We start from the raw sequence: 27,242 nt of genomic DNA, 5'->3' as shown, positions 1-27,242 counted from the left end.
CACAGGAAAAAGTCTGGAAAACCTCCAAAAGCATGGAGGTTAAAGAACACCTTACTAAAGAATGAGTGGGTCAACCAGGCAATTAGAGAAGAAATTAAAAAATATGTGGAAACAAACAAAAATGAAAATACAACAATCCAAATGCTTTGGGACGCAGCGAAAGCAGTCCTGAGAGGAAAATACATTGCAATCCAGTCCTATCTCAAGAAACAAGAAAAATCCCAAATACAAAATCTAACAGCACACCTAAAGGAAATAGAAGCAGAACAGCAAAGACAGCCTAAATCCAGCAGAAGAAGAGAAATAATAAAGATCAGAGCAGAAATAAACTATATAGAATCTAACAAAACTGTAGAGAAGATCAACGAAACCAAGAGTTGGTTTTTGGAAAAAATAAACAAAATTGATAAACCTCTAGCCAGGCTTCTCAAAAAGAAAGGGGAGATGACCCAAATAGATAAAATCATGAATGAAAATGGAATATTACAACCAATCCTTCAGAGATACAAGCAATTATCAGGGAATACTATGAAAAATTATATGCCAACAAACTGGACAACCTGGAAGAAATGGACAAATTCCTAAACATCCACACGCTTCCAAAACTCAATCAGGAGGAAATAGAAAGCTTGAACAGACCCATAACCAGCGAAGAAATTGAATCAGTCATCAAAAATCTTCCAAGAAATAAGAGTCCAGGACCAGATGGCTTCCCAGGGGAGTTCTACCAGACGTTTAAAGCAGAGATAATACCTATCCTTCTCAAGCTATTCCAAAAAATAGAAAGGGAAGGAAAACTTCCAGACTCATTCTATGAAGCCAGTATTACTTTGATTCCTAAACCAGACAGAAACCCATTAAAGAAAGAGAACTACAGGCCAATATCTCTGATGAATATGGATACAAAAATTCTCAATAAGATACTAGCAAATCGAATTCAACAGCATATAAAAATAATTATTCACTATGATCAAGCGGGATTCATTCCTGGGATGCAGGGCTGGTTCAACATTCGCAAATCCATCAACGTAATATATCACATTACTAAAAGAAAAGATAAGAACCATATGATCCTGTCAATCGATGCAGAAAAGGCCTTTGACAAAATTCAGCATCCTTTCTTAATAAAAACCCTCGAGAAAGTTGGGATAGAAGGAACATAAAGATCATAAAAGCCATTTATGAAAAGCCCACAGCTAACATCATCTTCAATGGGGAAAAACTGAGCTTTTTCCCTGAGATCAGGAACACGACAGGGATGTCCACTCTCACCGCTGTTGTTTACCATAGTGTTGGAAGTTCTAGCATCAGCAATCAGACAACAAAAGGAACTCAAAGGCATCACAATTGGCAAAGATGAAGTTAAGCTTTCACTTTTTGCAGATGACATGATATTATACATGGAAAATCCGATAGACTCCACCAGAAGTCTGCTAGAACTGATACATGAATTCAGCAAAGTTGCAGGATACAAAATCAATGTACAGAAATCAGTTGCATTCTTATACACTAATAATGAAGCAACAGAAAGACAAATAAAGAAACTGATCCCATTCACAATTGCAGCAAGAAGCATAAAATACCTAGGGATAAATCTAACCAAAGATGTACAAGATCTGTATGCTGAAATTATAGAAAGCTTATGAAGGAAACTGAAGAAGATATAAAGAAATGGAAAGACATTCCCTGCTCATGGATTGGAAGAATAAATATTGTCAAAATGTCAATACTACCCAAAGCTATCCACACATTCAATGCAATCCCAATCAAAATTGCACCAGCATTCTTCTCGAAACTAGAATGAGCAATCCTAAAATTCATATGGAACTACAAAAGGACCTGAATAGCCAAAGTAATTTTGAAGAAGAAGACCAAAGCAGGAGGCATCACAATCCCAGATTTTAGCCTCTACTACAAAGCTGTCATCATCAAGACAGCATGGTATTGGCACAAAAAACAGACACGTAGACCAATGGAATTGAATAGAAACCCCAGAACTAGACCCATAAATGTATGGACAACTAATCTCTGACAAAGCAGGAAAGAACATCCAATGGAAAAAAGACAGTCACTTTAACAAATGGTGCTGGGAGAACTGGACAGCAACATGCAGAAGATTGAAACTAGATCACTTTCTCACACCATTCACAAAAATAAACTCAAAATGGATAAAGGACCTGAATGTAAGACAGGAAACGATCCAAACCCTAGAGGAGAAAGCAGGAAAAGACCTCTCTGACCTCAGCCATAGCAATTTCTTACTTGACACATCCCCAAAGGCAAGGGAATTAAAAGCAAAAATGAACTACTGGGACCTTATGAAGATAAAAAGCCTCTGAACAGCAAAGGAAACAACCAACAAAAGTAAAAGGCAACCAACGGAATGGGAAAAGATATTTGCAAATGACATATCAGACAAAGGGCTAGTATCCAAAATCTATAAAGAGCTCACCAAACTCCACACCTGTAAAACAAATAACCCAGTGAAGAAATGGGCAGAAAACATGAATAGACACTTCTCTAAAGAAGACATCCGGATGGCCAACAGGCACATGAAAAGATGCTCAACGTCGCTCCTCATGAGGGAAATACAAATCAAAACCACACTCAGATATCACCTCACGCCAGTCAGAGTGGCCAAAATGAGCAAATCAGGAAACTATAGATGCTGGAGAGGATGTGGAGAAATGGGAACTCTCTTGCGCTGTTGGTGGGAATGCAAACTGGTGCAGCCACTCTGGAAAACAGTGTGGAGGTTCCTCAAAAAATTAAAAATAGACCTACCCTATGACCCAGCAGCATCACTGCTAGGAATTTACCTAAGGGATACAGGAGTACTGATGCATAGGGGCACTTGTACCCCAATGTTTATAGCAGCACTCTCAACAATAGCCAAATTATGGAAAGAGCCTAAATGTCCATCAACTGATGAATGGATAAAGAAATTGTGGTTTATATACACAATGGAGTACTATGTGGTAATGAGAAAGAATGAAATATGGCCCTTTGTAGCAACATGGATGGAACTGGAGAGTGTGATGCTAAGTGAAATAAGCCATACAGAGAAAGACAGATAGCATATGGTTTCACTCTTATGTGGATCCTGAGAAACTTAACAGAAACCCATGGGGGAGGGGAAGGAAAAAAAAACAAGAGGTTAGAGTGGGAGAGAGCCAAAGCAGAAGAGCCTTTTAAAAACTGAGAACAAACTGAGGGTTGATGGGGGGTGGGAGGGTGGGGAGGGTGGGTGATGGGTATTGAAGAGGACACCTTTTGGGATGAACACTGGGTGTTGTATGGAAACCAATTTGACAATAAATTTCATATATTGAAAAGAAAAAGAAAAGTATGAAGACTAATGCACCCTGTACCCTCATGCCTTCACTCATGCCCACCCATTCACACACTTTGGCACTACTACCATCTAGGTAACTATTCAGACTGTAAAACAATCCCATGCTTAAGTGTCTCCTTTTTTAATGCACTTTGTAACTGTGTGGGTAGGCTCTTAATTTATCACTTTATTAATTTTATGCAGCTCACTCTTGGATTCCTTGGTAAATATGGATAAGGGGCCAGCCTTTCCAAAATGTGTTCCAGACACCAACTACAGCAGAATTTCCTCAACACCGAACAATGTTTTTTAGCTGAATCAGAATTTCAGAGTTGGTGGCTGCCTATGGTAATCTCCATTTCAACATTCATGCCAATAGGAATGTATGGCAAAGTTTGAAACTCACAGCTCTAAATTGTACATTTAACATCCCCTATCCCCCACTAGCCGTAAGTCTGCAATACTCACAATGAATTACTGTTCCCAAAGTGTAAGCAGAGAAAGAAAAAAATAACATTTATGGACCATCATTTTGCTAGTTTGCTTTTTAGTTAACCTTGCAGCTCACTGGAGAAGTATTATGGGCCTATTTCATACTTTGAAGTTCAGTCTCCAAGTTATTGTTAACACAGCTCCAAACCCAAAGCATAATTTGAAAATAATTGCTTTGAGGTATGTTTATATATAACCCATCTTCCCTGACATTAGTGAAGAGGATGGTCCCTCCTCCTTGTGACTTTTCTTATTTTGCTCTAAATCTGCATTTTCACCAGCTGGAACCTGGAAAACACATTGCAGGGGAAGAAGAAGAACCTGTCTGTGCTACCTTAAGGGGCCTGGCTGAGTTTTGTATGCTTAGTTTTCATTTCTGCCACTTAGGTAGGAAATTATGGGCATCTGTACTACCTGGTTAGACTCAGTGATGGATGAGACTGTCTCCTCCACTTCTTCTCTAACTCCCAACAGCTCCTGGAACAAAGCTCTCCACATGAGAAACCTTCAAGTAAATGCTCTTGACTAATGATGGCATCTGTGTCTGACAAGCACAGTATCCACTGTGTACTGCAAATGAATGGGCCTGGTCTAAATTAAGCAAAGTGTCAAGTCTTTTATTCCAAAGGTCTGTTTCTGGGGTCATATAAATGGGCTGAGTGACAAACTAAAAATAAGGGTTAGAGTTAGTTAACATTTATGTAAATCTAGAGATCTTTTCAGCCATTTTTTCCCTTATACTCAGAGAGAAATAATACATAGTGGCTATGAGTGGGGACTGTGAGGCCAGATTGCCTGAATTTATAACTCCCACTTAGTATCTATATAACCTTGACCACTATTGTTGGGGACCTTGGTTTCCTAACCTATAAAGTGGGAATAAAAATACCCTTGTTAGTTAACTATGAGGGTTAAATAAGTTGGCATGCAAATAGTGACTGGCATATAGTCACTATAGGTGATCAAAAAGGTCACCTAATATTATTATTAATCAAATGACTATTGAGAAGGCTCTATGGAGTAGACACACAGCTAGATCCTCTGCATACAGTATCACAAAAACTCTGTGAAGGGGTATTTGTAGCAGGTGTTGTCCATGCTCTACTCATACCAACTTGTCCCACTTCAGAGGCTGGTCTGTGGATAGTTTCAGTACATGCCAATTACTTCCAACATACTGACATGTCATTCTTGGTTGCCATGTCTGAGGATATCTTCTGGTCATTTTTAGGTGGAACTGCTGGGGAGATAATGCCCAAGGAACAGTCCTCAACCTGTGAGGTATGCAGTTGTAGATAAATCCCCTAGCTTCCTTGCCACGATTCTGAGGCTCTTCTGGATACTCTCTCGGAATCTCCAGTGGGACTATGCTCCAGATGCCCTCAAAGAAAGCCTGCCTGGCCACACTCTGCACTGATCCCTTCTTGCTTCACTCCCCTACCCTCTCACATGTTTGCTGGGATCATCTCCCGAATGTCTGCATCCGAATCCTTGTCTCATAATTGGCTTTTTGAAGAATGTAGTAGACTAGGACAATACAAATGTCCCCACTTTATACATGGGTACACTGAGGCCAGAGAAGTTCACTGCACCTCAGAGACCATACTCTTTTCTCTTCCATGATGTAACTGTCTTCTGGTCCTTAGCATATGATTTTAAGTATCAAAGTCATGGTTAGTGTTCTGGGGACACTGAGTAGGAATCAGTTTGGAATTAGGGAAGGTTCTGCAGAGATAGTGATATTTGAACTACCTGCAAAGATGAGCAGGCAATTTCATGCCTGGGGGAGGTGGGCAGAGATGGATTAATAAGCAGTCACATACACAAGAATAACTTTGTGAGTTGCTAAAATACTAAAATGCCTTCATACCACTTGATGAATATAACTGCCCACAGGGTCGGGCCTGGTTAGTACTTGGATGGGAGAACTGCCTCCTCCCTCCAGGATTCACTACTGCTCTGCATCCCTAGCCTTGCCATGAGCGACCCTGCATCCATCCATGACTCAGAAACTCATGGATTAGTGCAGTAGGGGCCTTCCAGGACTCTAGTCTAACAAGGGCTGGTGACTGTACAGACTAGTTGGTCCCAAATCTTATTGGTTATTAAATATTTGTATAAACCCCCCTGGCAGAATGAAGAGCATTAGCAAGGATATTTACTTTTCAAATCCAATGTTCTTTCTCCCCTCTCCCTTTTCAACTGACCCCTTCATCTCACAGCTTAAAAATAAATGTCTACTTGATACATTGAGCAACATAAATTTTTAATGTCATGAGCAATTACCCAGTCGGTACCTTCCCCAAAACACATAAGCTGATGAAACAGAGCCCAGTGCTTAACTGTGAAGACTTCCACCTAGGATGGCAGAAACATATGGTCTTTCAACAGGCCAGTAATTCCCCAGATTTCCCTCCAGTTGGCTTGGGAGAGACCACGCCTGCAAATTCATGGTTACTGAACAATGCTGTCAGTGCGAGTTTCGGTGGGCTGAGGAAAGGAAAGTGACTGCAAGGCAAGAACAAGCACAACAGACGAAGAAAGACTGCCAAGTTCACGTTGCAAGTTGGAAAGCTGTATTTTTCAGCTTTAATGAAGTCATCTGTTTTGACACTCTGAACTTGATCTTCCAAGGGGAAAGGACAAGGGGTCATGGTTAAATACAAAGACTTTGCACCTTAACAAATGGCCATTAGATGCCCTTTTGTACCATGCTCTAGATTAGAAATTGATATGTACCAAGTTTACTGAATGTATTTGTATGTGATTTTACTTTTTAATTGGAGGATACAGAGTTTGCAGGAGGGAGAGGAAAATTAGCAATCCCATGAGAAATGGCTGGAAGAAGGGATTCAAAAACATTCAAATTAGATTTCAAAAGGCTTATTTTTAAAAGGAACATATGATGTTTTTTCTTTGTTGTGATCACAGTGAAGAAGAAGAAAACAAAATAATAAAGATCCGCATCTCAAAGTGCAACAAGCAAAATGAGAAGCAGGCTGAAAATAGCCCCAAAACCATGTCCTTGGTGGAGGGTTCCTTCTTAAAGAAGTTACCTAACACAGGTAAACCTGTTAACTCCGACCACATACCCATGGATATCTTTCTGAAAATAGCCATCCTGTATATTAATTGATCTCAGTCTATTCATTTTGAAAGCCAGCTGACATTAGGAAGTTAAAAAGGTAACATTGCATGGGGCGCCTGGGTGGCTCAGTCGGTTAAGCGGCCGACTTCAGCTCGGGTCATGATCTCGCGGTCTGTGAGTTCGAGCCCCGCGTCAGGCTCTGTGCTGACAACTCAGAGCCTGGAGCCTGTTTCAGATTCTGTGTCTCCCTCTCTCTGACCCTCCCCCGTTCATGCTCTGTCTCTCTCTGTCTCAAAAATAAATAAACGTCAAAAAAAAATTAAAAAAAAAAAAGTAACATTGCAGAAGTATATATCGGAATCAGGAAGGTCTGAGAGGAGTAGTTAATGCTTCCTTAGTCTCTGTCTACAGAAGACTTCCTGGGCCCTCTTAGTCCTCTTTCGGGGTGAGGTTGAACCCGGAGGGTCTGAGCAATGCATGGCTCTGGACTACTGGGCATCTTGCTCTGTTGAGTGCATTTTATGAACTTAAGCTAGAGGTGCTTCTGCCAGCTTCAATAATGACCTTTCTCCATACACCGCAATTTCAGAGCTCTCCAACAAAAAGGAAGTTGGTGCCAGAGAAAATATCCAAGTTTTCAATATTTTCCTGCTAATAATTTCATTTTTAAGTAGGTCTTTGGTGTCTAACACTGTGCTGGGTCCCAGGAGGTCCAGTGCCATTGAGGACTTCATGGATGTGGTTAGAAGAATTTGCCAGGGGGAGAGGAATAGTCCCACTTGTGCGGCACAGGGGAGGAAATGCTTGATGTAGGGTCTTTCCAGACAAGTTAGAGTACTTTCAGGGACTAGTGTTTAAGTTCTTGGAAGACTATGGCATTCCAAGTGATGGTAAGACAGAAATGTCTGAGAGAATGTGACAGATCCGTGACAATTTAGGGAGGTCTGTTACTAGAATATAAGCATGTGGAGAGGAACCCAGGTTACCTGGGGAGAAGGCAGAAGCTGAAAAGGAGTGCCCACCCTGATCCTGGAGGAAGGACAGGACAGCGTGAAGATCTGGCACAGAAGAATGACAAGATCAAATCTTTTTTTTTTTTCAGCTTAAGTTTATTTATTTTGATGGGGGGCGGGGGATGGTACAGAGAGAGAAGGAGAGAGAGAATTCCAAGTAGGCTCTGTGCTGTCAGCATGGAGCCTGATGTGGGACTTGAATTCATGAACCGTGAGATCATGACCTGAGCTGAAACCAAGAGTTGAATGCTTAACCAACTGAGCCACTCAGGTGTCCCTCAAATTGGTTTTTTTAATTATTTTATTTTTTTATTTTATTTTAGAGAGAGAACACATGAGCAGGAAGGGGCAAACAAGTGGGGAAACAGAGTGAGAAAGAGAAAGAGAGAGAGAGAATCTTAACCAGGCTCCATGCTAAGCACAGAGCCCAATGTGGGCCTTCATCCCAGGACCCTGGGATCATGAACTGAGCTGAAATCAAGAGTTCAGTGCCCAACCAACTGAGCCACCCAGGTGCCCCAGGTTAAGTCAGGTTTTAAGAAAAGATGCACTGACAATAATGGTAGTCCTAGTAAATACTGAATAAAACCAACCACGATCATAGGCACTTTCATGTAGGGGATCCTCACGAAAATCCTACTAATAAGTAGCTATCCTTATTAGTCCCTCTTTACAGAGAGGGTGAGTGAGGCAAGTTAAGTGAGGTGAAGTAGGGCTAGTAAGTAGTGAAGCTCAGGATTTAAACCTGCAGCCTGACTCCATGGCCCATGCTTGTTAACGCTATGCCATATTGCCTCTTCAGAAATGACCTATGCCAGGATACCTGTTCATGGTGACCTATTAATTCCTCTCCATTTTTCAGCAAGGAAAATTAAGGCAGATAACACAAATCTGTTTCAGGAAAGGTCACTGAAAGGAATCAGCAACATATTCTATTTAAAAATAATCCAACAGTAATTTTAGCTATAGGTTAAAAAAATACTAATAAATTTAAACATGGAGCCAATACCAGTGAGAGTAGGGTGATTTCAGCAGGAGTCCCTAAGTTTTGACTACTTCTTTTTTTAAATGTCTGTCTGAAGGGCTAGTATCCAAAATCTATAAAGAGCTCACCAAACTCCACACCCGAAAAACAAATAATCCAGTGAAGAAATGGGCAGAACACATGAATAGACACTTCTCTAAAGAAGACATCCAGATGGCCAACAGGCACATGAAAAGATGCTCAACATCACTCCTCATCAGGGAAATACAAATCAAAACCACACTCAGATATCACCTCAAGCCAGTCAAAGTGGCCAAAATGAACAAATCAGGAGACTATAGATGCTGGAGAGGATGTGGAGAAACGGGAACCCTCTTGCACTGTTGGTGGGAATGCAAACTGGTGCAGCCACTCTGGAAAACAGTGTGGAGGTTCCTCAAAAAATTAAAAATAGACCTACCCTATGACTCAGAAGTAGCACTGCTAGGAATTTACCCAAGGGATACAGAAGTACTGATGCATAGGGGCACTTGTACCCCAATGTTTTTAGCAGCACTCTCAGCAATAGCCAAATTATGGAAAGAGCCAAAATGTCCGTCAACTGATGAATGGAAAAGAAATTGTGGTTTATATACACAATGGAGTACTACATGGCAATGAGAAAGAATGAAATATGGCCCTTTGTAGCAACGTGGATGGAACTGGAGAGTGTGATGCTGAGTGAAATAAGTCATACAGAGAAAGACAGATACCATATGTTTTCACTCTTATGTGGATCCTGAGAAACTTAACAGAAACCCATGGGGTAGGGGAAGAAAAAAAAAAGAGGTTAGAGTGGGAGAGAGCCAAAGCATAGGAGACTCTTAAAAACTGAGAACAAACTGAGGGTTGATGGGGGGTGGGAGGGAGGGTAGGGTAGGTGATGGGTATTGAAGAGGACATCTTTTGGGATTAGCACTGGGTGTTGTATGGACACCAATTTGACAATAAACTTCATCTATTAAAAAATAATAAAAATAAAATTTCATTGTAAAAAAATAAATAAATGTCTGTCTGTTTGTTTGTTTGTTTGTTTATTTATTTATTTGAGACAGAAAGAGTACACAAATGGGGAAGGGGCAGAGAGAGATGTGTGGACAGAGGATCTGAAGGAGGCTCTGCGCTGACAGCAGAGAGCCCCTCGTGGGGCTCAAACTCATGAACTGTGATGTGAGATCATGATCTGAACCCAAGTCAGAGGCTTAGCTGACTGAGCTGCCCAGGTGTCCCCAAATTCATTTTTATAAAAACACTTACAAATACTGGATATGCCTAATAAGATGCTTGACAGTGACATTTGCAAGACAGCTAGGACATCTTCAATAGTTTTCCAACAATGCTGCAAGTTAATGACTATAAGGCAAATCAGTTGGTCTTCTGCTCAAGCCTCCTTTCTTTATAGGCAGTCACCTCAATTGCAAAGGTACTCATTTGTATAACAATAGCAGGGATGAGAGAGAATAACTATTGGTTCCACCCCTTCTTGCCAGACTCCTGACAGTCTAATCTGCCACTCTTGATTCAATTCTGTAAACTGGCATTTATAGCCAAGGTGATCTATACCTTTAATGGGAAAAAATTAACTATTGGGAAATATGCGCACAAATCATGTAACTGACTATTTACCAACTTCGCTGCTAGCTTCTTACTGAAGCATAAATGATTTCAGAGCAATTTCAAAGAGCCACTTCCCTTTCCAACGCATATCCATCACTGTGTTAAAGCCGGCTTTCAGAGTGTGATTTCAAATGGCAGACATCATGTTCCCTGCTAAGATAAAGGCCCTTATGTCCTATTCAGTCATTGTGAAGGCTGTGTTACAGTATCACCACGCAATAAATCAAGAACGCATTTGTTATTTATGAGAAATTTACAGTTCTTTTTATTTTCCTACCGCATCTTTTCTGTCTTCCTTGTTCTGAGCTTGCTACTCCTTTCTCATTGTCATATTGGGGAGGATTATTAAGCAGGGCAATTGAGACACCACCTACATCTGAATACTTGAGTGTTTGTTGAAGAAATTGTTAAGAATGAACACCTATTGGCCAGAGAGCTGTGTCTGGAGTGGCAGGCAAGACAGTTTCTTGGGATTGAGGTGTAGCTTGGGACAAAGGGTATAGTTGGAAGACACCACTCCCAGGCTCTTCACACCTCATTTTCCAAGTAGGACAGAGATTTCTCATGGGCTACACAATCCATCAAATGAGAGAGCCTAAGTGGGTTTGGGGGTAAAAACCCACTGAAGCCACTTTTATTCTTAATGATGAGAAATAATCTGTGCAGCCATGGAAAGACCAGCTGGAACCTGTTCCCAGGCATGGGAACATATGTGCATATGTGAACATGCACAACATAAGTAAGGGCTGGAAGTTCTGCTCATTCAGATTTTTATGCGGGAGGGTTTGCTACTCTCAAATGTAGATCATGTGGAGAAGCTATTTGTAGACATCATGCCACATAAGCTGCTAGAAAGAAGGAAAGATGGCTTGCACAAAGCATCCTTAGGAAGGGCAGTGCTTACCTGAGAAAAATAAGAGTGGGGCCTTCCAGGGCGGTAACCAGAAAAGTGAACTCTTTCAGACGAGGGACCCTACTTAGGTTAGGACACAGACACTAATTTAAACAGAGGATGGACTTTAATAGCATCAGTTATGGAGGTGGCTTCCTGAAGCAAGTGGGGTAGGTTGAGATGACATATACCTTGGTGTCTGTGCTATTTTGGTTCTGAAGGTTGGGAGAGGATGGAAAAAGAAGACAGGGGTGACTTTTCACATTTGAGGAAGAATTATCCTTACATGTGGGTAGCAATGATACCACAAAATAGCCTCTTGCTAGGTGTTACAGAACTCCACTGAGGATGACTTTGCACACAGTTAGCTTATCCCAGACAAAAGCATTCTAACGGTCCACCTCAGAACAAGTTGCATGCAAGGATCAAAGACACTCTGTCTACACTAATGATGATTCCATAATGCTAGAAATTCAGGGCCAGGAAGATGAAGTTACAAAAATTTTTGTAATTTATATGAGGAACTTCCTAAAAATGTGTCTATTTGAATAATAGATCATCCTATTCCCAGGAAAATAAATTGCCATAGGGGAAGACATTTTCCAGATCACTTATCACTCTACTGACCCAAGCCCTCCAATAAAATGACTATTTGCTCAAAAATACTTACTCCCCAGCCCTCCTTGCTGTGTTCACCAACATGAAACTCTAATAACACACACTTTGCTCAATTCTGATCAAGCCTCCCTCATGAAAAGAAGTGCTTCAATCCACACATGCCCTTCCTCCTTTGAGAGGCTACTAAGACTCTGTAAGGTAGTGATCTCCCTTATTGTGTGGTAAATATGATTTTGTTTTATCAACAGGGCATGTTGGTAGCTGTGTCAGGGAGCTGGCAATAAACACCCCATATTCCAAGTTACTACTATATTCTACTCCTTGTGGCGTTTCAGGGATCAGAGAACATCTGAGTTAAGTATATACCTAGGAGTGGAATTGCTAGTTCTTATGGCAACTCTATGCTTTTAGCTTTTTAGGGGCGCCTGGGTGGCTCAGTCGGTTAAGCGACCGACTTCAGCTCAGGTCATGATCTCGCGGTCCGTGAGTTCGAGCTCCACGTCGGCTCTGTGCTGACAGCTCAGAGCCTGGAGCCTGTTTCAGATTCTGTGTCTCCCTCTCTCTGACCCTCCCCCATTCGTGCTCTGTCTCTGTCTCAAAAATAAATAGACGTTAAAAAAATTAAAAAAAAAAAGAACTGCCAATATATTCTCTCTTTCTGCATTTCTGCTTTGCCACTTAAAGAGAACTAATGCAATCAAAATGAATGCTCAGGAACTTGGGGGCTATATTGGGAACAAAAGGTTAAAAGAATTAATCTTCTAGATTAACAGTGTGAATTAAAAGATTAATTAATTGGGGATAGGATGATTGGGAAACGTCAGTATCATCAAATTACTATCTCCCGACAAATGAAAAAAGAAAATGAGTTAATGCAAGATGAAGCCTTGTCCCTCACTATCCTTTTGGGAGTTTCATTTAATAAGCAGGTTGAGCCATATTATCTGACTGAGAAAAAGTTGGAGGTCACAGAACTCCCTCTTGGAGCTCAGCTAAGTCTCCTGTTGTGCTAGCATCACTTACTCTTCCTGATAGTCTTCAATGCTGCCTCCTCACTTGGGGGGGATTCTGTTTAATTCTCATTAATTCAAGGTTCTTAATTCTGGATTTTTCCCTAGACTTTTCTAGAAATAGGATTAGAACATTTATTAATCAAACACATCAGCTCATTTAGACACCAAAAGTGCTTAAGTTTAGAGAACTGCATAAACCTCCTATCTGTGTACACAACTATATCAACTCCTTATTTATGAATAATTGGAATTTGATATGGATGTTAGAGACTTCAGGTAAAGAGTTATGCAGTAAAGAACTGTGGTTAGGCAAAATAATCTGCACCCACTCCAAACAAAAATGTCCACATTCTAATTTCTTGAACCTGTATATATGTTACCCTATATGGCAAAAAGGACTCTGTAGATGGAATAAGGTTACAGACCTTAAAAATAGATTATTCTGGATTATGTGGCTGGGCCCAGTGTATCACAGTGGCCCTCCAAAGTGAAAGAGGAAGGTGCAAGGACCAGTGAGAGAGAGAAAGAGAAGGCAGGGCAGACGGGAACCATGAGGGAAGCTCAACCTGTCATTGCCGGCTTTGAGGAAGAAGGGGGTGCAAACCAATGCATGAAGGCAGTCCCTAGAGGCTGGGATCAACTCACAGCTGACAGCCAAGAGAGAGCCTCAGTGCCATATGACAAAGAACCAAATGCTACCAGCAACCTGAATGAGCAGCAAACACACGATCACTTGGAGCCTCCAGAAAGAAACACAACCCTGGTGACACCTTGATAGAAGCCCAGTGAGACCCATGTTGACTTCTGACCTCGAAGAGGATTCATTTGTGCTTTTCTCAGTCACTTAATTTCTAGGTATTATTTACGGCACCCAAAAAAACGCATACAAGAAACACAACCACAAATGCCATAGGCTTTCTTACATCAGGGAAATTATTGCAATTTATTCTCCAAGTGTTCTTGTGAAGTAGCTATTTTGCTTGACTTCACTTTATTTTAAATACATAGGGAACTGGGATTCAGGGATGTTAGAAGATCTGCTAAAGCACTAAGTGGCAAAGGCAGATTCTAGCTCGGCCTTCTGACACGGCCTCACTTGTTAAGACTAACTTCCATGCATTTGAAAACATGTCAAATCAAATTCCTATATTTTAATTTTAACATGATTGGATCATTCTAGCAGTTTTAGGTTCACAGGGCAAAAAGTCAGGCAGAGGGTCCATAAACTCATCTCTTTCCTTACTATAATTTTGGATTTTCGCATCTGCTGAAAGCCCCTGTTCTAACAGTTGAACTCTTTCCACTTGTCCTTCTGATTATTTCTCCTTGCCGGTGTATTATGCCTGAGTTCAAAACGCACACAGTAATAAAATCCAACAATTTCCCTATACAACGTGGTTGCATATTCATAAACTTGAAGTGACTTGTGTGAATACCTACCATGCCAAAACAAAAGTCGGGGTTTAGAGTTCTCTGTTTACATGTTTGTGGAGCCATATTGGTAATTATAAATACCATTCATCTTCCAGATGTTCATAGACTGAACACAGTTATACACCACTGACTACTAGAAAAAAATGCTGACAAATGCAAGGGTGATGTGCTTCTTTCATTTTCAATATGTTTCAGAATATGTACAAATACATATTTCCAAACAAAAGCACTATCTTTACTAAGTGCTTTACTTGATGCTTTTAAATAAAATGTTTTGTATACTTATGGGTATTTGGGGTCATTAACAAAATTGATATGTTATTGTTGCTTTTTAAAAACCAATTTCCAGAGAAAAAAGTCAAGCATATGCTCAAACCAAATAAGTGGAAATAAGTTAGAATCTAGTCTAAATCTAGATTAGGAGAATGAAACACAACGACAGGAGTAAGGTAGTGGTGGGCTTGGGAACTTGGGAGAACACATACTTTGTCTGAAGTGGGAAGTTGCTACTTAGTTCCAGCCAGCTGTTACAGCATGGGATAATGGCATGTTATCGCCAAATTTTCTGATTTTTAAAAGACCAGCCCAAAATATACTTATTCTTACGGAATTTATTGATTTTTAAAATACTGTCAAGTCATTAACTTTTTATTTTATTTCATTTCAATGTTTACTCATTTTTGAAAGAGAGAAAGAGAGAGCGAGTGAGCAAGGGAGGGATAGAGAGAGAGGGAGACACAGAAACCAAAGCAGGCCCCATGCTCTGAGCTGTCAGAGGCTGATGTGGGGCTCAAACTCACCAATTGTGAGATCATGACCTGAGTGGAAATCAGATGCTTAACCGACTGAGCCACCCAGGTGCCCCAAAGTCATTAACTTTTTAAACATACCTGCTGACTGTATTCATTTTGGGATCTGTGGTCTCAAGCTGCCTGACAATTGGAAAACAGTACTTAATGTTAGTTTCAGACAATAAATTAGAATTTACTGACAAATGCAAAGAACTGTTGTGACTCTGGTCTCAGGATAAATGTCATCTTTTCAAAGAAACCTTCCTTGTCCTGGTTCACAGATCTAATAACTGCAAGGAGAATGATTACACAACAGATGCTGTGATCCTAAATCTTTTGCTGTTTTGACTTCTTCACTAAGGTAACATTAAAGGGTAGAAAAGCAGGTGGCAGATGGAACCAGCTTCAATGGCTTAAGTTTTAAGTTACTTTCACCAATACTAACATAGCCAATGACTCTCCCACTTGATCCCTCAGGACAGGAGTCCCACCCCATGTTCTCAAGAGCCACTGGTAGGTTTCTAAAACTAAGGATCAACTGAAACAAAACTAAAGCCATCTTTTATCCTTCTTTCTCCTTTTTTCCTGACTTGCCTTATCATTCCAAGACCAAAGCAGTTTATCTTTGCAGTTTGAACCAGCCTACATACATACCACGTACAAAATGGAACTGGGAACCTGTCTGGTAAACCAAGTTCTCGGATGAATCCCTAAATCATATGAAATTGCTGATTGAGGTAGAACTCTGGACAAATCCTCTCGTCCATTCATCCAACAGACACTGGAAATTCTACATCAAAACTGGCATTCATCACCCCTAGGTCATTTATGGTGTAATTCAATGGTTTGTCTGTTTATCTCCTCATCTAGTTAATATAGAACAAGCCATTTTTATATACTAAGCATTATACTGGGTGCAGGGGTATAAAAAATTAATGAGGCTAAATACTAGAAACTGACATTTTGAGCAGTTACAGATAATGTTAGCAACTAGGGATATTAAATTATTGTTGCTCCTGTGGCTAACATTTATTGAATATTTACTATGTGCCAGGCACTGTTTTAAGTACATTACATATATCACTACATTTAATTCTAACAATAACCTTATGGAATTCATGCTATTGTGACACGGCTTCACAGCTAGTAAGTAGTAGAGCTGAGACTCAGGTCCATTTAATTAGGTCAGCTTCATGACTTGTAGTCATAACATGAAAACTATAAATTGTAATTTAAGGGCTATTCATTATTATTTATTAGGATGCACAATCAAGTGATTCTTTAAGACTGCAAAATGAACCTAAAGAAGTTCTAGGTTTTGACAACTTACACACATTTTCCTCCCTGTCAACACTGCTTTGATTATGGCTATCTATTATCTCATAGTTCATGCAATACAGTAAATTATCAGTGTGATTACATTTTTAAAAAACACTTTTACTATTGCAATTATGAAATAATAGAGTGATTAGTAGTTTTATATGCAGGTATAAGTAAGTATTGATTTTGGCATATGTAATTTGATTAAACAATGATTTCTGCAATTAACTGTACTTTTTATATCTCCAGATGCCTGTGAGAGCCAAAATTCTAAGTTCTGAGGAAGATTCAATATTTAACAAAATCTCAACATTTAAAATTACATTTTGATTACTTCAATTTAATGAAATGTGAAAAATTCTGCTTATCGAGGGTAGGTGGATTCTTTTTTCATTTCTGATCTGGGAATATTTTAAAAAATACTCAAATGCCCTTGATTTATTGATAACAGAGACGTCCAGAAGGCATGGCTTCCAACAAGCTTTTCCTAGGGCTCAAAGACTGTAAGCTAGACCTGTTTCTCTCTCCAAGTTTGACTCCCTTCCCTGGCGCTTCTGCATTGTGGCCTCCAAATGGCTCCTTGTGGATCCAGAGGGTCACATCCACTTTGGACAAGAGCTTCTTGGTATCTCAGATTAGCCACCAGACATCTAGTGCTTTATCCTGAATGGGCAAGCTTAGTTTGGCACCAATCCCATTACAATGGCCCTGGCAACCGGCTTAAGCTCAATCAGATCCCACCCCTGGTCTTGGGAATTATCCAGCACAAACCATATGGCTCAAAGGACACTTGGGTACTCTTCCCATAGGGAGGAAGCAGAGGCTGCTTGCTGTAGGTACTGTCCGTCATTAAAAAGAGATCATATTCATTTTACATGGTTTTATGTGTTAGCAAAAAAACCCAGATGCCTACTGGGCGCCAGGTACTTTGCTAGTGTGTATGTAAAACAGTGACTAAAATTTGGGTTTTACTTTCAAGGAGCTTTCAGTCTATAGGTGGAAAGTAAGTTCAATGGGGGAACAAATCACTTAAAAAGCTAACAAGCCTCACGTACCTCACAAGATCACTAAGCCAGACTATTTTACAGAATGGCAGATGATTGAGGTTCCAGGAAAGGTTAAGTAATATTCATTCAGAGCCTTTTATGTAAGACAGTGCAATTCACCACAGGAAGGTGCCTACTAAGAGTACTCATTATTCGTAAACTCTAATTAACATTTTGGTATTTTCAATAATTTCAGTTATTTGAAAATTTAACATTTTGGGCACATCTAATTTCCTACTAATTGTAAATAAATGAAAGATGACAAAAATCATCCTTATTTCTAATACACATCACAAATGTAGAGCTTACTTCATATCATACATTTAGAATTTTGAAAAGCATCTCCATTTCATTCTTGTCTTTTTTTCTGACATATTCCCGTATCTCAATTTTAAATGGTACTACATTATACATTGTAAAACATTTTTTTTCTTCTTTCCTATCTGGGAACTACCACCTATGCTTCAAAATGCTGTTCAAACATAAATCAAATGTAAATATACAAATTAGATTGGGGTGCCTGGGTGGCTCAGGCGGTTGAGCATCCGACTTCAGCTCAGGTCATGATCTCACGGTTCATAGGTTCGAGCCCCACATCGGGCTCTGTGCTGACATGACACCTCAGAGCCTGGAGCCTGCTTCAGATTCTATGTCTCCATCCCTCTGCCCCTCCCCCACTCATGCTCTGTCTCTGTCTCTCAAAAATGAATAAATGTTAAAAAAATACACATTAGATTATATAATGTTTAAGCCCTTTATGTGTGGTATATTCATTACAGACCCTTTACCCTAGTCCATGAGCGCAAGTGCAGGGCCTGCCTGTCCTCTATCCTGGCAGCTCCACTAGCTATCATCCATCCTGACACACTGCAGATAACCAATGTCTATTTGTCTCATTACCCCTTTTCCTGCCCTTCCACCAGGCATCATGTTTTATGGAATCTCTGTGTAGCAAAATACAAACCTGAGACAGCAAGTCAGGATTATTTCTGTAGAGGTTGCAATTGAGAGAGTAAATGGCTTTATTCTTTATGATTTCCTTGTGATGAAATCTTGTTAGTGCAGAAATATCCTAGTAGCAAACCATGTGGTCCTCTCTTAGTCCAGAGAGGAGATAGTGTCCAGGGCTTCTCCTCCAGCAATAAGGGAGCATGACCACAGTCCCTAGCAGACAGCACACTCTTAGGAACCTAACTTCCAGAGGATTGGATACCGAATAGCAGAGCAGTCTGCTCAATAGGCTGGGATTCTTAAAAGTCTCATTTCTTGGCTCAGAAACTCATTTGCAATTACTGACCACAGAGAAAGTGCTCGTGAAAATTTCATTTGCTAGAGATGATCTAACTGGGGATTGAAAGCATATCCCTGAGTCTTTGTAAATGAGAAGTACACTTGCCATTCTGAAATGCTTTGTTTTGTTCTTTTGACTAGAAGAAAAGAAAGCAAACATACAAACCTAAGTTTGCCCAATTACACTCTTATAAAATTTTTAACTGAATCAGAATAATTATAGCAAAAGGAACATTATGTGTAGGGTGAAGTTGTGTAAGATACAAACCATTGGATTGGCTGCCTGGGCATGGCCCTGGCTGTCCAGGGCAGGGTACAGGAATGGCCTCTGGGTTCTCTATCTCCTCTTTTGTCTTTCCTTTGGGATTTACATTCAACTTCATGATCGCCTAAGGATCCCATAAAAAAAGATGTCAACAGGGTAATCGCCTATCAAGGCTAGTTATCCTTGCAGCTCTCCTGAATTGCATTAATCCAGCCTCTCACCATTCTGAAAATGGCCCTGTCCTGGCGCATTCATACCTTCAGGTGGCATGCAGGACCAAGCGGACACTACTGGATCCACCTGTGAACTCAGGTGTCCTGTATGCTCTTCATGACACGACTCGTTCAGCATGACAAAACAGAGTAAGAAGTATTCCCATCTAAGGCTGTATCTCCCTGATTTAGCTTCCATTAGCGAACACAAAAGCCAAAGTGTATGTTTACCCCAACTTTCCAGGCTCATGAAATCGAGTATTTGAAGCTGGGTGCTATGTTGAGAAGCTGGAATCGAGCTGTACCATTTCCTGTGAGGTTCTTGAGGCCTTGGGTTCTAAGCTATTCTCTTTTTCTTTAATGGATTTAAATGTCATTTATAGGTTGACAACTTAACTGTATTTTTGTTAAATAACTGTAGGCCAAAACTCTTTTCTGAGCTTCAGACTTAAATCCAGTTCATCTTGGCTCTTATACATTTAAGAACACTAGCTTAGGATTCTCACTTTTACTCTCCCCCTGACTCACCCTGCTATACTGAGCAGCCTTCCACATCTTATGTGGCTATCATCCACACAGCCACTCAGGCCATGAATGTGGGGTTTACTCTTGATTCTTATTTTTCTTCCAATACCAGAAGTGAAGCCATCACTACATTATGCTTTTCTACCTCTAAGATATGTGTATGTAAATATATATACACATGTGTATTATATGCATTAGACACTTATATGTTTCTACTCACTTCATTATACCTCCACTATCACTACACTCTCTAAGCCAGTGGATCTCAAAGTGCCACCAGCATTACACAGAGACTCTTAGGCAAATGCTTCAGCCTCCTCCCACTCTGAGACCTTCTGAATTTAGAGGCTACTTTTGGACAACAGGTTTGAACAATGGAAACTTGATCAAGGTAAAAGGGTCCACAGAGACCTCCTGGCTGAATATAGACAGGACCATGAGGCAACCCACTGCAAAATATCCGGAGGCCCTAAATGACCAATGGGCTATTTATAACCAAGGACAGTTACCAAAGGAGGGAAATTCCATACTTCTCCATACCTCCCCACCTTCTCCCTTTAAAAACAGCCCCAACAACTGTCTGCTTGGAGAATCTCTCCTTTGCTCTCCCTCCCACTGCTCCCTGGTGGTGTATCCAATAAAATTCGAACTCCTTAGTTGTGCCTTTGGTAAATCCTTTCACCATCCATGCCACCTGCCTCAATTCAATCCCTACTCCACATTTTGAGGTCCCCACCCAATCAAGACAGACACCACATGAATCAGAAACTGTGGGCGTGGGCCCAAGCAAGGTATGTTTTCACAAATACTCCAGATGATCTTGCTATATGCTAAAGTTTGAGAAGCCCTGCACTAACCATCCTTTTTTAGCCAGACAGCTCAAATCAACTCTCAGGTGGTCTACCTCTCCCACTCTTTCCTCTTCCAATTCATTACCTTCCCAGCAGACAAAGTAATTTTTTATTCCTAAATTTGATCCAGTCACTCCCTTGCTTAATACTTCTTAATGGCTTTAAAATGCACTTGGAATAAAATTTTAAAAATGTTTTAGCATAGCCTGCAAGTGACTTTATGCTGTGTGTCTTAGCAATGGCTCTAACCTCTCCTACCACTCCTCCTCCTCTCCCTTAGTCATGCCATTGCAATGTCAGCCTCCTGATCTGCTTGGTAGATCACTCATACTCCTCACATGGCTAGCTTCTCATCTGGGAGGTCTTTCTCCACTTCCATTATTCTCCCTGCTGCATGCCTCTTCTCACAACTTTGGGATCTTCTCTGTTTCCTTTTGTGTCACGTACCACCGTTCCAGATCATCAATTCTGTGAGAACAGGGACCACATGTGTTTTCTTCCCCATCGTGCACCCACTGCCTCTTGAAATGTTTACCATGTCATAGATGCATTAAAAACAAACAAAAAATGCATTAAATTAGAAAAATAGGGTGTCTGGGTGGCTCAGCTGGTTAAGTGTCCAACTTTGGCTCAGGTCATGATCTCTCAGTTCCTGAGTTCGAGCCCCGGATTGAGCTCTGTGCTGACAGCTCAGAGCATGGAGCCTGTTTCACATTCTGTGTCTCCCTCTCTGTCTGCCCCTCCCCCACTCACACTGTCTCTGTCTCTCTCTCTCCCCAAAAAAATAAACATTAAAAATTTTTTTAAACAAAAAATGAAAACCTGTTAAATGGCTAATCAAAAACAACTCTTATGAAGGATAAAATACAAACCAAATAAAGAAAAATAAGATTGGTATTGATGTTGGTTCTTAAAAATTGTGGGCTTAAAGGGCGCCTGCGTGGCTCAGGTGATTAAACGTCTTTGACTCAGGTCATGATCTTGCCATTCATGAGTTCAAGCTCCATGTTGGGCTCTGTGCTGACAGTGTGGAGCCTGCTTCAGATTCTGTCTCCCTCTCTCTCTGCCCCTCCCCTACTCTGTCTCTCTCTCAAAAATAAATAAAAATTTAAAAAAAATTAAAAATTGTGGGCTTAACAATTCCCAGGTAAGGGTGCCTGGGTGGCTCAGTCAGTTAAGTGTGCAACTCTTGATTTTGGCTCAGGTCATGGTCCCAGGGTCATGGGCTTGAGCCCTGCATCAGGTTCCATGAAGCCTGCTTGGGATTCTCTCTCTCTCTGTCTCTCTCTTTCCCTGTCCCCCCCTTCCCTGCTCATGCTCTCTCTCTCTCTCAAAAAAAAAAAAAAAGGAATTCCCAGGTAATATTTGAAGTTGGTGAAGCATGGTTGGGATTCATGTGTGCATGGACAAAATGAACAAATTATACATGCCAGGAATTTAACATTGGTGCAGGGGGTTATGCTAGCAAAGATTAATGTACCTATACAATATTGTGGGTTTTATAATAAGCCTCACTTCACATGTGTACCATAGACCTTGATTCCCTATATTTAGTTCTGGCTGATCCATCTTTGTATGCCATAGGCAACACCCAATCAAAACACACTTTGGGTATGTCAGCCAGATTATGCTACTTTGATTTGCTTTTCATTATTACCCCTTGAGTCTACCTGGTGAATTTCGTTTGTTTGTTTGTTTTTCTTTCATTTTCTATTTTTGCTCAAAATTTAGTACACTTTAAGTTAAGGATAATTTTAGCTTTTCCTTTGCTTCTGGTACTCAGCACACATCTTAGCCATGGCTCACACTTGCGGTCTGGCTCCATCACAGTTTTCTGGACTTAATCATTGTGTGAGCTCACTTGGATGGAAGATCTCAGGAGAGGAAGAACTAGACAGGGACGAGCAGAGCTAGGCCGGGCACCATACAAATGAGGTAACTGATCTGTGGTGGCCGCATCAGCCTCCAGTCCTCCCACTTATGAATAATCCTCTCTTCTTATAAACCATGCCCGAAACTCTCCACTCCCATAACATTAATTCTATATTATACTCTCAAGAAGCCTTACTCTCAGAAATTTCCAAAGTGCCTTCTAAAGGTGTAGAATGATAAATGGTATTAGCTTAATTTTGAGCTTTGTAAGAAGCATTAGAAGGAATTTTCTGGGATAGGGCCTGTGATAGTTCATTTTATCTGCATGAGGTACCCAACTATTTGGTTAAGCAGTATTCTAGGTGTGTCTCTGAGGGTGTTTCTAAATGAGATGAACATTTAAAATGGTAGAATGTGTAAAACAGATTGCCCTCTCCAGTGTGAGTATACCTCAACAAATCTGAAAGCAGAAATGCAACATCAAGGCTAAGTAAGAAAGAATCCTCTCTGCCTGTCTTTCCTTTGGGACATGAGTCTTCCCCTGATATCACACTCAGACTGGAATTACACCACTGGCTTTCCTGGGTCTCCAGCTTCTCAATTATACATCATGGGACTTCTTATCCTTCATAGCTGAGGGAACCATTGCCTTATAGTCTGTCTGTCTGTCTATCTATCTATCTATCTATCTGTCCTATTAGTTCCATTTCTCTAAAGCAACTAGAGTAATTCAGGAACCTTCTGGACAAAAGGAGATCATGTGTTCATATACAATATAGCATTTATGAACCTGGGATGTTCTACCCAAGTTGTAAGCCGTGCCCAATGTACCCAGCTGCAAGGCCACTGCAGGAAGGGACCTGCTACAGCATCTCTTGAAGTGTAACCCTATCCAGCCCACCTTAGCACAGTGGCCCCAGAACACTCTTACTTCTCCAGCTTCTGTTGCCCTAGGTTCCAGGATCCCAAGCACCAAGCTGGGGCCTGGCCTATTTAAGGGAGAGGGGGGAAAGCAGAGGATGTGTGGTATGCTGAGTTCCAGCTATGTAGCCCAGCCAAGATGGAAGTACCCTGGCTCATGTTCTTTGCCACTGTGAAGACTGGTATATTTATTTACATTAACAATAATTTCAAATGGGGCATTGGAAATATTAGAAGAAAACCACTGAATGTTTAATCTGACATATTAAGAAACTAAAAAATTGTTTTAAATCGCCAGAAATCTGTTAGCTAATATTGAGGCAGGCACATTCCAAACAGAACATCAACAACTTTACTAGAATATAAATGATAATCAGACAAAGTCACTCAATGACTAAGGTGGGACAGGACAAAAAAAAAAGGCCACTCCACAATTGGGTCTGGAACTAGTTAGAAATAAGGATACTCTGCAACCACAAAAATGACATCTCCCTTTTTCAGCTCTCGAAAGTGCCTACTACTTCTTTGTTAGTGACAACTCTTGCTCAGCCTTTATCTTCCCATCCTTGGAACGAACATCACCAAGATGTACAACCATCACCTTATGTCTATTTCCTTAGAGGATCAAAGCCAAAGCCTTTGTTTCTCTAAACTTCCTAAAAATCACCAATCTCAGCTCCAAACATATAATAAATGACATCTGAACTCTTTCATAATTAAGAAGTTTTGCTGACAGGAGCTTCTCTTCATGAAACAAGTTAAATAAACCTGTGTTTGACTACAGACAAGCTCTTGATAGCTCTGGCTGGTGAACTTTGACATAACATTGCACAAGGAAGCAGCTACTTACTCAAAGTCATGTTTGACATAAAGAGGAAGAGGTTATGGAAACTAACAATGCAATTACTCAGAGAATCTCAGTACAAACCAAAGTGACTCACGGAAATGCATCATCACCAAAACATACATCATAAAATGAAGAAGAAAGGAAGGAAAGAAAGAAAGAAAACCTGACCAAGAGAAGGATCTTTTAACATATTAGCTGGTAACTTGTTGGTTAAACAATCCAAGTCTCAGGCTAAATGAGATCATTCACGTTAAGTCCTGAGTATAATGCCCAGCAGAAATTCAAAACACATTTTTATCTTCATAATCCTCATCATGATTATTCTCTTATTACTATGGATTATCAGTTGCTACAGATGATTATAACAGGATGCATGCTCACTTGTATATGCATGCAAACATACGAGCAAGGAATGTTTGCCTAATTTAGCATATTTGAAGTCTGCTCTTTCATCACATGAGCAAAGGAAGAGGAACAAGTAGTACTCACATTGAGCTGAAGTTCATCTGTCCACTGTCCAATCAGACGGTAACCAGGGTTGGTGGTGTTTGTTGTCTGGTACTGAAAGATGTCATAACGCCCTGGTGCATCCCCATTCTTGTTAAACATTACTGGGGTGCCTGCACTACCTGAGGGAGGCAAGAAAATAACAGATCTCATAAACAAGATTCCTTCTACCTCTTAGGCCTTGTGTGATGGTCCAGAAACCAGGTGATGACCAAGGTAACTGGTGGAAAACCCCATTATTTAATGGTTCCCCCCCTAAATGGGCAATAGGCAAGTCAGCACTATGGTCTGCGGATTCTTATTACAGAGGGTGGAAGGTGACCAGCCACCCCCTTTGAAAAGTTATATGTCTCAGTATTTCTTAGTATTTTATACAAATCTGTCCCCCTTGAGAAGAAAATTAAATGCATTATTTTCTAGGGACTATCTTAACTTGTATTATTAGTTTCCACCTAATGATTGACTGTAGTTAGTAAAGAACCATTTCAAAAATGATTAATAGATTTTTAAAAGAAAATCTAAGAGAATTATAAACAAGCACACAAGGAAAAAAGTTTATTTAAATATGTACTTAGATATTAATTGCATTTAAACATATTTGTTGATTACTTCTAATTTAAATGATAATGAGTCTAAAATGCTGAGCAATAAACCTAGAAAGTGTTTAATAGATATTATTCTTTTCTCAATATGCTATGTGGGTCTTACTTTTTTAAAATGTGGGTCTTAGGCTGAAACCCATTATTTTGGCAGAATTAGGCACTGAAGTCAATTTAAAAAGACTAATACATCTATTGTGAGTCTGGGTGTGTGTATGTGTGTGTACATCTTTTGGAAGTTAGATATTAATGAAAAGCTCCTTAGTATTAACCACATGGAACAACTGAAAAACTATATATAGAGAAGGGAAGATGGGGGTTCGGCTTACTTTTAGCAACAGTTACAAAGGATTCATCAAAAGTTGGCACAATGGGTGCTCTTTCTCTTACAATCCCTTGGCAATAGGATAAATACCACTGGCCTCAGAGTATATGACTGGTATCTGCTCTGTAAGTTAATACTGGATTGATAATTTTCATAGAAACAATGGTATATTTCCTGTCTTTTATAAGGAAGTTAAAGATCATTTATAAGCTGCAACAGAATCACTAAGAACAGAAGTTCATGTTGCTAATTTTTCATGGGGAAGGGTAGGGTAACTTTGGGTAATGAGAATGAAGCCCCTTTGAGAACTCTCATTATAAATTTAAGACCCTATGATGGCAAAGCTCTACATTTGGTTAGCAAGGTCATTAGCTTCTGCAGAATTTGGGGCAAGATGATATTTGCATTAATAACACGGATGGAAAAAAAAGGCACCTATACTTAAGGAAGCAGGCATGATGCTGGGTGACCACAAGTGAATGATCACACAGAACAGAGTTAGAAAATGGGTCCAGAAAGAGAGACAACATATTAAGTCATCAGAAACACACAGAGCTACAATCCTGTGCAAAAGTTACCTCTAGTGAAAGAGACAGTTCAATATATAGGCAGGATACAGGAACAGTTAAAGAACTCCACACCATCCTACAACCATTGGGAACAGTATTTTATGACATTTTGTTATTAAAAATGAAAAAAAAAATGGAGCTTATGATAGGCTTAATAATGGCTCCCCAAGTATTTCCATGTCCTAATCCCCAGAACCTGTGAATGGTACCATACATGGTAAGACTTTTTACAGATAATAATGAGGGATCATGAGATGGGCGAAGACTATTTTAGATTACCTGGGTGAGCACAGTGCAATCATAATCATCCCTATAGGTAAGAGGGAGCAGGAATCAAAAGAGGAAGGAGGAAGGAGGAAGGAGTTGTGATCCCAGGAGGGCAGGCAGCCCTCACAAGCTAGAAAAAACAAGGAAACAGATTCTTCCACAGAGCCTGCTGAAGGAACCAGCCCTGCCTTCACCTTAACTAAAGCCCAGTGAGACCTGGGTCAGACTCTCAAATTACAGAACAATAAGATCATAAATGTATGTTGTTTAAGCCACTAAATTTATGGAATTTTTAAAGTAGCAATAGAAAACTAATCAAGAGCTGAAGGACACAGAACACCAAACTTCTTAATTTTACAGGTCACAAAGTATACTTAGGTTGAAATTCCTTGCCCCAGGGTCACTCATCTAACTAAACTAGAATAGTGCCTAATAACTGGATTTGGAATCCCCAATTAGGGGTTTTAATTCCAAGAACCACCTACTATATGTGTGACCTTTATCAAGTTA

The 27,242-nt window shown here is 40.2% G+C and overlaps 1 protein-coding gene across 1 annotated transcript in view; it reads right to left on the bottom strand.

The window, feature by feature from the left end:
- The window catches only part of GRM7 (glutamate metabotropic receptor 7), a 265,161-nt gene that overhangs the window by 87,849 nt on the left and 150,070 nt on the right, over positions 1-27,242 (bottom strand). Inside the window, exon 6 of the mRNA XM_049642243.1 lies at positions 24,955-25,094. Coding sequence (XP_049498200.1) covers positions 24,955-25,094 — 140 coding nt within the window. The remainder of the gene's footprint in view (positions 1-24,954; positions 25,095-27,242) is intronic.

The sequence above is a fragment of the Panthera uncia genome, chromosome A2, assembly GCF_023721935.1.
Source record: "Panthera uncia isolate 11264 chromosome A2, Puncia_PCG_1.0, whole genome shotgun sequence".
In the NCBI taxonomy this organism is placed as follows: domain Eukaryota; kingdom Metazoa; phylum Chordata; class Mammalia; order Carnivora; family Felidae; genus Panthera; species Panthera uncia.
Note: the sequence above shows the minus strand (reverse complement) of the source record. Positions and strands in the feature narration are given on the sequence as shown.